At 41.7% G+C, this 13,592-nt stretch overlaps 2 protein-coding genes across 4 annotated transcripts in view; both read right to left on the bottom strand.

The window, feature by feature from the left end:
• Window positions 1-6,178, bottom strand: part of XRN1 (5'-3' exoribonuclease 1) — a 34,289-nt gene extending 28,111 nt beyond the window's left edge. For all 3 annotated transcript variants that reach the window (XM_069865162.1, XM_069865163.1, XM_069865164.1), the window contains exons 1-6: window positions 6,046-6,178; window positions 2,825-3,057; window positions 1,432-1,529; window positions 967-1,076; window positions 762-872; window positions 441-523 (exon numbers count right to left, since the gene is read on the bottom strand). In XM_069865162.1, coding sequence (XP_069721263.1) covers window positions 441-523; window positions 762-872; window positions 967-1,076; window positions 1,432-1,529; window positions 2,825-3,057; window positions 6,046-6,120 — 710 coding nt within the window. In that variant the 5' untranslated portion in view covers window positions 6,121-6,178. The remainder of the gene's footprint in view (window positions 1-440; window positions 524-761; window positions 873-966; window positions 1,077-1,431; window positions 1,530-2,824; window positions 3,058-6,045) is intronic.
• A 1,715-nt stretch (window positions 6,179-7,893) lies between these two features.
• The window catches only part of ATR (ATR serine/threonine kinase), a 42,920-nt gene continuing 37,221 nt past the window's right edge, over window positions 7,894-13,592 (bottom strand). Inside the window, exons 41-47 of the mRNA XM_069864421.1 lie at window positions 13,074-13,217; window positions 12,212-12,362; window positions 11,169-11,325; window positions 10,886-11,039; window positions 9,833-9,984; window positions 9,429-9,534; window positions 7,894-8,187 (exon numbers count right to left, since the gene is read on the bottom strand). Of these exons, the coding sequence (XP_069720522.1) occupies window positions 8,014-8,187; window positions 9,429-9,534; window positions 9,833-9,984; window positions 10,886-11,039; window positions 11,169-11,325; window positions 12,212-12,362; window positions 13,074-13,217 (1,038 nt within the window). The 3' untranslated portion in view covers window positions 7,894-8,013. The remainder of the gene's footprint in view (window positions 8,188-9,428; window positions 9,535-9,832; window positions 9,985-10,885; window positions 11,040-11,168; window positions 11,326-12,211; window positions 12,363-13,073; window positions 13,218-13,592) is intronic.

The following is a 13,592-nucleotide window of genomic DNA, read 5'->3' as shown; positions in this document are numbered from 1 at the left end:
ATAAAAGCATCCAGCCAGCCACTTTAAGAGAGTTTACTTTAGTAAATATTCTATTAATTTACTAACATGCACAAAACCTCAAAGAAAGAAACGCATTTTTACAAGTTAGTATTTGCATAAGACAGTTACGGAAACAATGTCAATACAGCCTGGGCCGCTCCATTCATAGTAGGAAGAAAGAAGCACAAAACACCAAAGCTCTAAGGACTTTTTGATCAGCTGTCCTGACAGCATACAATTTTTTGTATAAACTAATTCAAATGCACAATTTAACAAGTTGATTTTTCCAGCTTCATGTATTTCCTAGTATGGGAACAAACTAAGACTTTATTAATTTAGTAGGCAATCAAGAAAAAAAAAATCACCCAGTTTAGTCACCCAGTAACTTTTGGATTTAATTCCATCATATATAACATAAAAGTAAAGTTAAATCAGTTCACCTTTGAGATTTTTTACCACCAAATCTGACTTCTTCTCTTAAGAGCGCAAAGTGTGCCTCATGACTTGTTAATCCCAGCATAATCTATTACAAAGAGATATTAGAAAGGTCTTACTTTGTTATTATTTTTTAATTGTTACTCAAGATTTGAGCAGTATCAAGAAATCTAGCAGTTCTGTTTGATTACAAATTCAAAAGTTTGCAGGAATACAAATGATGTGCCTGTTTAATAACACTTTAGAACCCTACACTCCTATGAAGACATCAAAGATATACACAATTTATAAACTTCTGTTGTTTGCATTACTTTACTCACACGTACCAAGTCAGCATCTAAGCCATAGAGACAGTGCCTTGTGTTTGGATCATGATGGGGCTTGGCTTTTTCTGATCTGATGAACTCCATAATTTTATGCTCACCTTCCCCTGGAGTCTGCACAAAAAAACCCAACCCCAAATAGATCAGTATGTGTTTTTCTAAAAAATAAAAATTTATTTAAAATATAATATTAACAAAAGACAATAACCTCATGGCCTGATAAGTAGACTGTTACTCCTTGCCAGGATTTGTCTGTGGAAATCTTCATATTTACAAAATATTTCAGATGCTCATGCAATCTAGCCATGAATTCTGTTCCTGAAAACGAAAACTGAAGTTAAATACAAAGCTTTTCATTAATCATTCAAAACTGCATTTACATATCAAAAGCGTTAATGAAAAAAACAACAAATAACAATTCTGCAAGAGACGAGGGAACAGCTGCTTTTCTCACCCCAAAGGTTTCATTTTTTCCATAGCAAACTAAAAAAAATTTAGAATGAGACGGTATTCCAACCCTGCTAAAAGCTGTTAAAACTTGGGTTCCCAGCTTACATGAGCTTTTATCGATTCTGTCCTTTTATTTAAAAAAAAATTACTTAGGAAAAGAGTGCCAAAATATAACTGCAAAACCATAAATCTACATGCTTAAATAGTTAACAAATTCTCTTACCTGGTGTTATACAGTTGGAGTCAAACCTAGCTTCTGTTGGGAGAGTTTCTCCCTTTTCTAATGCCTTTTTAATTTTGTCCTCTGCCTCTTTTGCTGATCTAAAACAAGGAGCAGAGAAAGAATCATCCTATTCAAATGGTAATATTCTAAGTGCACCTTTCCTGACAAAATAAATGCAGTTGATTTTGTAGAAGTGTTAAAAAAAAGGGGGAGAGAAATATAACTCCTGACTAGAGTTCAGATTTGTTCCTGATACAATGAGAAAGCTTAAAAATAGCCCTTTTACCCTAGATAATGATCTGTCATTACTCAGATACAGTTGGTAATTAGATTATCAAGATGATCATCCAACAGCTGATCACGATGAAAGCAAATGAATGTTGACACAGTAGGAACACTCAGGACCTACACATCTGAAAATGCTGTGCCAGAACAACAATAGTAATGTAGTTAAACAAAACAGAGGTTTGGAATACCATGGGGTAGGAGGCGTGAACTAAATATTCATCATCACTAGTAAGGGAGACACAAACAAATACCATCCCAGCCTTTCTTGGCCAAGGATTTCATAAACACTTCTGAATGAGAAAAAGAGAAGCCACCAACGTCTTAGATTTCTTTTCTCTCTCAATTCTGCACCAATTTTCTATTGGAAACCTTTTAATAGTATCTTCTTCCTCTCAACTTCCTTTTTCCCTTAAGAAAACCCCAAAATCCAAAACCACAACACCCCCTCCCATCCTCTGAAAACAATTTCCCTTGTCCCTTTCCCCCAGTCTGTTTCTGTCATGTGTTGCTGGCCATCGCTGCACTCTCTGACTACTGGCTTCCTTTTCTTACAGCAGCCGTCGAAACAGTTTCCAGGTCTCCCAAAGCATTATTGTAACTGTTAACACTGTGAAACCCCCCTGCAGCTCTGCACTCGAGCTGGCTTGCTAACTGGTATCAGCAGGAAACCAGAGTTTCATTAGAAACTTCATTTCTTCTGTGACTGTCAAAGAACACTGCATTACGGTGACCAAAAGGACGTATCTCGAATTAGTATTCACAAACACCACCGACTCTTACAGGTTATGAAGCCATTGGAGATAACTCTAAAAGCTTCACTACGGATTTACTTCACAGAAAATTTTATATGCAATAACCTCCCCTCACCCCCAACTCCCTCAAACACAATGTAACATCTAAGTGACAAGCAAACTATCCTTCCTGGAATCCTGATTTTAAGCAATAACATTTTATAGGTAGTGACCTTCACTTAGTTAAAACAAAAAACACCATCAAAGGAACTACGACACAGGATATATTTTACTTGTCATGGCATACATTTAAGTAAATGTTCTATTCAAAGTGTTTACTATCCTAAAGACAGAGCAAGAATACACATTCTCACCTAAAACGTCTCCCACGCTGCTGATTCATTTTTGCTCTTGGAGCTACTCCATCAACTGCCATGAAGAAAACCTTCCTTGGTTTAATAATGCGGAACAGTACTTCCAAATAATGAAAAATATCAGCAAAAATCTTATCTTCTGAGATTCTGAAGTGAACATCATCATCATTTGGATGTGAACACTGATGGATAATGCCATTCATGTCCAGGTACAGGTTGTCAAATTCTGGAATCTATAAAACCCACAGTTAGTACCCATGTGGTGGCAGATGAAGCAACTCAACCGCTGCCCAAGGCCTGGCTGAGTCTAATGAACTCTGGAAATGGACTGAGGTGGGAAGATTTCCTTGGAACCTACTGCATGTCAACAGGTGAAGAGCATCCTGACTGGTTATGGGTTTGTCTGCACTTGCAATATGTTATTACAATTCTCCCAGCAACGAAAGTCAGCAGAACAGACTCCTGTCCTATTTTGATTGTTTCTGGTATCTCAGGACTTCTGCTCCCTGAGCTCAGCCAAGCTTCTACATTGTATAAGGGAAAAGCAAATAAAAATCATACTTTTCAGAAGGATATATTTTTTATTTTTTATGTTATAGCCCCACGCATTTCACTGATTCAATCTTGCACAGCTGCACCATAAACCATAAAAACTACAGAAGTAAGGACGCAGTTTCCAACAGGGTTTCAAAAGCAAAGCCAGTTTAAGCGGCTTTCAGGCTCTCCCCATGAGCTAGTTCCTACCATGACCACGGCACCTGCCTCTTTAGCCACACCAACAGCCACCTGTAGCAGCAGAGAGTGACAATTACCACCAAAAGTAGTAGTTACCAATGATAGAATCAATTTTTTTCCCACTCTTTCCAAACATGTTTTGTTCTATTCTTCTAACAGCCCCAGAATGAACACAAGCAAGGTACTGACGCAACGCTGCTAAAACATTGCTAAAGCCAGGAAGCAAAGAGGCTGTTATCCACCTTTCTGTTGCCAAAACCCACCAAACACATACAGAAACAATTAGCAATAAGTAAGTCTATTTTTTAATCCACCAATATGACTGTTCATAAAAATCGTCCTGTTGTTACAACTGGAAAAAGGCACTGCTAGCTTCTCATGATTTTCTGTATTGCTGCTGAGACATCTTTACCTAATTTTGAAAGGCACATTGTTAGACCTGTATTGACCATCCAGATGCAGGAGAAACATAACTCTATTTCAGCCAGAGGAATGATGAAGAGAAGAAACAACAGAGAGTATCGGAAGTTACCTGCAATACTCAGTCTCCTGTTGTCATAACGTTCTTCAGTACAGTTCAATTCAATGACCACTTTCAGGTAAAAGAGTGGAGCACTGCACAGGCAGCATTCTAAAGAGATGAAAACTAACCCTTTTATATGGAAGCAACATACATATGGAAAACAAATGGACCTCTGAAGAAGCATGACTACAACATGATTTTAAAATAATGATATGTTTCTCATAGGAGCTGCCTTTTATTCTGGGTATTTTTTTCTCTAACAGCAAACAAAAATCCTAATCCAGACGCTAGTACGCGTCAGTGTGTGTACAGAGAAAGGGAAGGACGGGGACACACGCTGCTGCTGGAGTGTAACATCACAGATAACAGTCCAGGTGTTTTCATACACAGTAAGTATCCCACATCAGCTAACACCACCATGCAGTCTTCAGAAAGACTGACTGCAGAACAACACTAGCAGCTTATGGTTGAGCTGTGCTTTCTGTTTCGCTTCAGGGCTCTAACAGCCTCTTTCAGAGAGAACCGAGGGGGCCCCCACCCCTCGTTAGAGCTGGCACACAGACTCCCTCAGCTGCCACAGCTCACAGTCCCTCAGCAGAGGTTTAAAGCTGCCACCACCTTCAAGGAGAAGCCCAGGCTTTCAACAAAGCAGCTGAAAAACCAGCATGCGCTGCTGCTGCCTCACTACACAGACAGCATAAGATGCTGTAGTGACACCAAACAAATCATAAGCAAAGACCTAAGCCCTGAAAACTGCTTTGAAACTAGAAAGAAGGGTCAAACATCTGGGTTTGGAATAATTTGAAAAGAACATCTTAAATATATTGATACGACAGCTATTTAATCTTTCAAAACAGTATCTGCTTAAGAAAAAAGTATTAACACTCAAACACACCTTCAGTTGTCACCCAGCTCGTCTCAGACCATCCTTATCCAGACCATAAAACCATATCCACAGCACCAGCTGAAAGTGATACTGGAAAGTTATGCCTAACAGCTAGCAGGCATGGGTTCTCTGAACACAAGACTTCTTTGCCTGACTGTTAAAGCCTTACTTGCGGGTTTGCTTTCCAGACGTTAACATGCTCCTCGCTTTTCCTACTGATGACAAGGAAGCTGAGGCAAGCTGTAAAACGTGTCCCTCATCACCACTGTACCACCCACCACCCGAAGCAGGAACTTGTCTGAGCCTGAGGCCGCGAAGCCCTAAGCTGGGGCTGCCCAGGGGTCCTGCTGGGCTTCAGGGGGGCTGGGAAACCTGCCCACGGGGCCCAAGAACAGCCACACCACAGGGAATCGCTCCAGGATGGGCATTTCCTGGGATTCCCAACATAATAAAGGTCTCAAGGAGGCCGCAAAGATGATCCGAGGGCTGGAACACTTCTGCTGTGATGACAGGTTGAGAGAGTTGGGGTTGTTAAAGCTGGAGAAGAGAAGGGTCCAGGAAGAACTTAAAGCAACTTTAAGCACTGAAAAGGGCTACAGGAAAGCTAGGAAAAGGCTTTCACAAGAGCATGAAGTGACAGGATGAGGGGGAAGGGCTTTAAATCGGAAAGAGAAAGACAGAGATAAGCTATTGGGAAGAAATGTTTTCATGTAACGGTGGGGAGGCCCTGGCCCAGGTTGCCCAGAGCAGTCCTGGCTGTCCCCTCCCTGGCGGTGTTCACGGCCAGGCTGGATGGGGCTCTGGGCAGCCTGGTCCAGCGGGAGGTGTCCGTGCCCACGGCAGGGGGCGGGACTGGAGGGGCTTTGGGGTCCCTTCCAACCCAAACCATTCCATGACTCTGATTTCCCCGAGAACACCCAGGTTCTGGCTCGGACGCTTCTGAACTGCCTCGAGCAGGTGGGGAGAAGCCGAACCCCTCCCCGCGGCCCCGGGGGCTCCCCCGCCGCTTCCCCCGCGGCCCCGGCGCTGGCGAGGAGAGGCCGCAGCCGCCCGGCCCCGCTCCCCCGCCCGGCTCACCTGATGCTCCTTCAGGACCTGGCTGAGGCAGGGGTACCGCTCCGAGACCCACCGGTAGAACTTGGGGACGCCCATGGCCCCGCCGGACCCAAACACCGCGGGCCGCGCTCCGCCCCCTTCCGGCGCACCGCCCGGACACAGAGCGCAGCGCAGAGCGCCCCCCCGGCCACAGAGAGAGGCGCGCAGAGCGCCCCGCCCCCGCCACAGATTGGCGCGCAGAGCGCCCCCCCCGGCCACAGAGAGGCGCGCAGAGCGACGCTGCGCCCTCCATCGCCCTCGGCCCTGGCGGAGCGGCCCGGGAGTCCCGCGGCCGTAGCGGGTCTGACAGCTCTGGGGAAACCACAGAATCATTGGGTTGGAAAAGCCCTTTGAGATCATCGAGTCCAAACCTACCTGTCCACTACTAAACCAGATCGCTGAGCACCTCATCTACCCCGTGTTTTAAATACCCTCAGGGACGGGGACTCAGCCATCTGCCCGGGCAGCCTCTGCCCGTGCCCGATGACCCTTTCTGAAAAGACGTTTTTCCCGATGTCTAATCTGAACCTCCCTGGGCACAACTTGAGGCCAGTTCCTCTTGTCCTATCGCCTGTCACTTGGGAGAAGAGCCCAACACTCACCTCGCTACAACCTTTCAGGGTGCTGTAGACAGGGATAAAGTCTCCCCTCAGCCTCTTTTTCTTCAGGCTAAACAACCCGATCTCCCTCAACCGCCTCTCATAACCCTTGTTCTCCAGCCCCTTCACCAGCTCTGTTCCTCTTCTCTGGAGGCACTCCAGCCCCTCAGTCTCTTCCGTCTAGTGAGGGCCCCAAAACTGAACCCAGGAACTGAGGTGCAGTGTCACCAGGGTCCTCAAATGCCCAGCTTTGGGTCATTTCCTTGACCAGGGTTTTTTAGCAGAGCAGGCAAGGGATAAGGAAATAACATCAGAACCTTGTAACAATTCACCAGTTTCTCCATGGTAACATTTAATGAGTCCAGAGAAGAGCAACAAAGCTGGTGAGGGGGCTGGAGAACAAGTCTTAGGAGGAGCAGCTGAGAGAGCTGGGGTTGTTTAGCCTGGAGAAGAGGAGGCTGAGGGGAGACCTCATTGCTCTCTACAACTACCTGAAAGGAGGTTGTAGAGAGGAGGGATCTGGCCTCTTCTCCCAAGTGACGGGGGACAGGACAAGAGGGAATGGCCTCAAGCTCCACCAGGGGAGATTTAGGCTGGACATTAGGAAAAAATTCTTCACAGAAAGGGTCATTGGGCACTGGAACAGGCTGCCCAGGGAGGTGGTTGATTCACATTCCCTGTGGAAAGGCACAGGTGGACAAGGTACTAAGGGGCATGGTTTAGTGTTTGATAGGAATGGTCGGACTCGATGATCCGGTGGGTCTCTTCCAACCTGGTTATTCTATGATTCTATGATCCCAAACTTTTCTCTAGACATAGCCAGGCCAGATGGAAGACAGTAAGACGAAGCAAAAATTCAAGGTCTGCTCCTAAAAAGAAACCCTAATTTTGAAAAAGCCTTTTGGAACTATCAGTAGAAAAATTTGAAAGAACCACTTTACATCACATCAGTATAAAACTTTAATGTCAAATTTTGTAATCTACAAGTAAGCAGAATGAAAAAAAATTTACAAAATCAGACAGTAGTTTATAGGGTGCATTCTTTAAACACTTTAGAAGTGCTTCACGCAGAGTTGTTATGGATATAAGAAACCTGCAGAGATGCGCACAGTCTAATTTTAAGCAGCTCCTCTGACTGCCTTCTGTAGGTGTACAAAACAGGAGGGTGAGTCCTAACTCCTCACCCATCTACAAGTGCATTCACAGCACGCTCACAAGTGGACTATTTTACAGAGGTTCCAATTGATCATAAGACTGTTCTGCAGTTTACAATCAGAAATCAACAGAAGCAACCAGTTAATTAATACCTTCTCAAGACTATTACAGCTACACCACTTGCAAGTGGTGTCATTCACATATATGGAGCCCAGCCCATGTACATCTGGCAAAGCAGGTTGTCATCGCTTGCTTCATGGATAAGGTAATGAACGTGCCCTTCGATAGATAAGGGCAATCCTTTTATTCTGTTTCTAGTCTTAATGACGCCTTGCAGCCGTTGTTCAATATCAAGGACATGGGTTTTGGCCTGGAAACAAATAAAAGGAAAAAAAGTTTTGTTATTGTCCATAAACTTGCACTTCTTAAAATCAAATATTACTTTAAGATAAACACAAAGTTTACCTAGCCTTTTTCTCAGAATTCTGGGTAAAATCAAAGAAGATAATTAGTCTGGAAAATTTAGTCCAAAATAATGAGCAACTAAAACCAAAGGAATCTAACAGCAGGTTAAGCTGAGCAATTCAAAAAGAGCTATTCTGAGGCCCACGAGAGCAGCTACTTCATACCAGAGATGCTCACACATCTTCTTTTAAAGCTCTAGCACAACACAGTCACCTATCCAGAAAAGCAGTTTACACACACAGCTGGGTGCGTGGTCCTGTAAGTAAAATAAAGTTTATGTAAACACAGCCAGTTAGCAATTGTTTGAGGATCAGAAGATCTTCTGTGCTCAAATAGCAGAAGTTATTTCTTTGTCCTGTCCTTAACTTGGCTGCTGTGTTTATTGGAGCTCCGTAAGTTTTATCTGCTCTTACACATTTATTTCTAAATATTTCTTTGAAAGCAAAAGGAGACAAATTGGAATTTTTGCAAAAGGGAAAGAGAATAACTACTACAGGTTGTGCAAGCTGGATGAACACCACAGTTCTTAGCAGCTACAAAAGAAAGAGTAGCTTTGAAATCCTGGTTTAGTGTTCCTTGACATAGAATCATAGAATCACTAGGTTGGAAAAGACCCACTGGATCATCGAGTCCAACCATTCCTATCAATCACTAAACCATGCCCCTCAGCACCTCATCCACTTGTCTTTTAAACACCTCTAGGCATGGGGTCTCATGTCACAAGGCAGGTACTTATTCAATAATAAATACCCACTCACAGAAAGCACACAAACACACATGGCAAGGACCCCAGCTGTTAACCATCACTGTACATCTGGAGGACAGTGCAACAGTCAGAGTGAGGGTAATCAGGAGCCTCCCGCCTTTCCTGCTGCTTCTGCTATCCTTGGTTTACTAACACTAGTAAGAGACTTACAGGCTCTATTTTCATTTAGTTCTGTAGTAGATAAATTATGTTTTCTATCAGCAAAAATAGTCTATGGATAAAAATAATAAACAGAGATAATCAATAAGAAACCACCTAAGGAATTTTTAAATGAAAGAAAAACCAAGAAAGTTAAGGTTTCCATTAGGTGTTACATAACATGCAACCATAATGGACATTTACCATTTGAACACCTTATGCTATGCTTGTTTTCAACCAACCTTTTCATTGACAACTTCTCCAGTTTCGTTCACCTGTGCTTTCGCATTCCCTTTAACAGGTTTGCTCCATTCCACAAGAGGATCGTGCAGAAAAGTCTTTAAGACGCTAAATAAATTAAAAATAAAGCATAAGGTACAGAAGGCTGTGTATAAGATACATATAATACATTTAATTTGCAAACAAAGAACACAGACAAGAATCTAATCTCAGCGCTGGATATTTATATTATATGGTTTATAGTTATATTTATAAATATATATGTTTTATATTTAACTGCACATCTTCGTAAGACCAAGCTGCGTGATAGGCATATGCTTGTACTGGCACAGTCACCAGCAGTTGCTTTTCAGGTGTTCAGACAACAGAGCTTTTTTCAAGGTTGTAGCAAAACCAGTTGCTGTACCTCATTAGAGGCTCCCTCTGATCACGCATAAGCCTCATCGTGACCTCACAAGCTCTTCGGAAGAGACCTTCCGTTCCCATTGGACCCATTCCATTTACCATGTTGTGAGTGAGACGAAAGGGAACGATTTCTGGAACTTCAAAAGTTTCTCCCTTTACATTAATAAAAGAAAAAAGGCGTTTGAAGCATTATGAAAGGGTAACGTTTGCATTGGTTTTAGCTCTTCTTCCCATGTTTGTCAGTGGCGGTTTCCTAGCTGACAAGAGCTGGTTGTTCAGATGACACTCTTAAGCTGTTAAAGACAAAATAAAATGAATAAAGGACAACAATGTCCAAATAACCTCTTTTCCCTTGTTTTAATACAGAGAACAGAATTCTGTTCTAAATATGTATTGCTGCTCTGTAGCCTCATGCAAAATACTAACGTTTTATTGTACACAAGTTAGCTTAAAAGCATTTCTTTCTTAAATTAAGTATTATGCAGGACAATTTAGGCTTCCTAAAAAAAGAGTGGGAGAAATATGAAATAACAATATCTCTACCTCACTTACGTGAATTTAAAAGGACACATATTCCACACCAAAAGCACCTTTCAACAGAAACACCAAAACTCCAAATCCCACTTCTGGCCGCAGTTTCTGCTCTTCATATTTTACAGAAGCATTGGAATTTTTGTGCTAAATTTACCCAAGGAAAAAAACCCAAGAAACTCTTCACAGCAGCAGAATTCTGAACACAGTAATTACAGCACTGTCTGGAGGGTGGCAGTGGACAGAGATTCACAAAATACACTCTAAAACTTGGGCTGTTTCTGTGCTTCCACCTTAGCTCATCTGATACCAGCCAAATTAAAAAGCTGGCTTTCATACAGAACAATCAGATACTCCTTCCACATCCCAGACTGTTTGTTTGGTATAAATAAGAAACAAAGTGAGAGAGATACCACAACAGAGATGTTACTGTAAAAAAGTTGAAAAAAAACCAAGACAGCAGAAATTTCTAATTTACATGCATGTAAAATAAAGAGCAAGTCAAGCCAGTGGCATCTCTCACCTTATTGAAAAGGCAGTTGAAATCCACATGCACACATTCACCAGTCAAAGAATCAAACAGGATGTTTTCACCATGACGGTCTCCTAGACCCAGTATGTAACCTACCATTGACATAACTGCCACGGAACGACAATAGGCCGAGCGACTGTTGTACCTGCGGGAACAGGAATCAGACATGCCTGAATCACTTCCTCGAGTTACCTCTCTTTACCCAGTAGCGTCACTAATGCTCACAGACACACACAAAGCTGACTCTTAAGCTAGCTCAGTCCCAGTCACTCACCATGAAGTAGGGTCAGGAAACGTTCTAAGAAACCATTCATGGAAGACAGGAGGATGACGAGGCAGAAGGACTTCTTTGAACATTTTCAGCTTTTCAGACAGAGGCGCTGACTTTGGAAGCATGTGCTGACGTAATTCTTTCCCAGTCATATAGATACCTGTAACAGACCTCCTCGATCAGACACAAGAGATCCCCAAATATAAAGCCTTATATGTACTACTACATACCTTAATGTGGTATTTTAGATAAACATCTCTATAAATTGAAAATAATGAACAAATGGAAAATAACGCATAGCTCATGGTGGCGGTGGGGTACTGGAAAGTAAGTAACAAACCATATGTTAACTGAAAAAGAAGTTCTGGCAAACAAGCCACCAGTTTTATCAGTCACCATAGGGTGGAGATGGGAGAACACGCATGCACCAAAAAAGCCACCTTCACAAAGCCAGTCATTATATATATATATTCAGGTGAGATGTTTGGAGATCTAAACTGCCAGACATCTGCATACACCCAAATAATGTGTGAAATTTCCCCCCACCCACCGGTTTTACTACACTGACCAGAGAGTTGCTTTCTTAAGAAATTCAGAAGAAAACCGATCTTTTCCCTGGAAAGCTGCTGTACCCTCAACCTGCATTCAGTTATCAATTATCTCACACAAATGTAACAAACGAAAACCTACAGATCAAAGCTAAAGAAAAAATCCAGAGTCTTTTCTATTACTCAGTGCTGCACATGCATTCCCACACTGCTGACACTGCTGCTGAAATTATTTACATCACTATAAAGGAATCTACTAAGATGATCATCTTACCAGTTCACGTAAGGAACTTTGTTATTGCAAGTACCAATTCTCGTCCATTTAATAGTAAAAGTCTACCAAACAAATGAATATTAATATATTGCAGAGTTAAAAATACATGAATGCATTTTCCTAGAATTTAGTCTGATCTTTACTCTGTCTCATTTACAAATAAAGACAAGAGCCCGTTGAAACAATAAAATACAATATTGCTATAGTATAATATATTTGTTTACCTTTTTCCTTATAAAGTTTTATCAGGATATTTCTTAACCCAGCAGTATTGTTCACCCACTCAATTATGCCACATTCGTCATTTAGTGGAATAACTGCGTACGTTCGAATATGGAGTTCTCGTCTGCGTGACTCCGCATCTTTTCTTAAGCACTATTCACAAAAGAGAAATGAGATGAACACAGATAATAGTGGGTTCAACGCTTATCAATAACATTAACCATTCCATCTCTATCTATTTTTCAATCATATGATCCTGAATTTACAATTCAAAGCATTAGTGGCTGCAGTGGGTCAAACGCTCCACAGTAAAAAAAAAAACCAAGAGAATTCTGCAATGAAACAGTCAAGCTGTATAACTTGTACATGGCTTAAATCACTTAAAAGCAGTATTTGAAACAACTACTTTAGTGTTTCAAAGATGCTATCATTTCCTTTAACCTCATGGAAAACATGGTACCTTCAGTATATTGCAAGAAGCAAAACATAACTAAAATAAGAAGCATGGCAACACTTTTAGTATGAAAAGATTAATTGACCTATTTTTCATAAAACAAAAATACTGAACTAGAAACACGAAGCCTGACAGCAGAAAGTTTGCAGTCATTTATTTACTGTAAATAACCTTTCCAGTATGTTTTTGCTGGAACAAGCGATTGTTTTGGCAAAATATTATATTACATTATAGTTTTCACAAGCCCATAGGAAGTTTTACTTTACTGATTACTACCGACTTCCACTGGAATAAGATATTTTCCAGTGAGCTTTATCTCAAAGTAAGTTAGTTTCTTTTTTTTTTTGTTAGCTAGTTCAGCACTGTGTTCTCGTCAGTAAGTAGAAGGCATCTGATTCTCTAACTCAAACCTTATTGATGAGGGAGTTGAATTCCATAAGGCGACAGTCTTTTCTTAGATCGTCTTTTGGCTTACACATCATAATGTAAGATTTCCCATCTGAACCTTTTAAGGTGATCTTTTTTGGCTTTTGAAGTGAGGCAAGAATTTCCACCTAAGGAAAAAATTATATTCTTATTAATGCATTTATCAGATTACACAAAACAAGAAGCCTAACTGCAACCAACCATGTTAGCACTTAAGGCATTGTAACCTTGGGTCAAAACTTGATCTAAGTACAAAGAAGCCTTACCTGTCTCCAAGTGTTACGACAAAATGTCTACGATGATGCTGGGGGCATTTCCTGCAAATATTCTGGGGCTGGATTTGTTAAAAGGTCAGGCCTGGACAGGTTCAATGGGGAGGGAGTGGAAGTTTGAGTCTCCAACAGCCTCAATAAGGCTGTTGAAGGCTGCGCCCCCACTCCCCCCTTTCAAAATTGCCAATGTGAAGCCCTACCCCTTGCCCTTGGAAGCAAGAGAAGAAATCA

Source organism: Phaenicophaeus curvirostris, chromosome 10 (assembly GCF_032191515.1).
Source record: "Phaenicophaeus curvirostris isolate KB17595 chromosome 10, BPBGC_Pcur_1.0, whole genome shotgun sequence".
In the NCBI taxonomy this organism is placed as follows: Eukaryota; Metazoa; Chordata; class Aves; order Cuculiformes; family Cuculidae; genus Phaenicophaeus; species Phaenicophaeus curvirostris.
The sequence above is the reverse complement of the archived record's forward strand: the minus strand, read 5'-3'. Positions and strand labels throughout refer to the sequence as shown.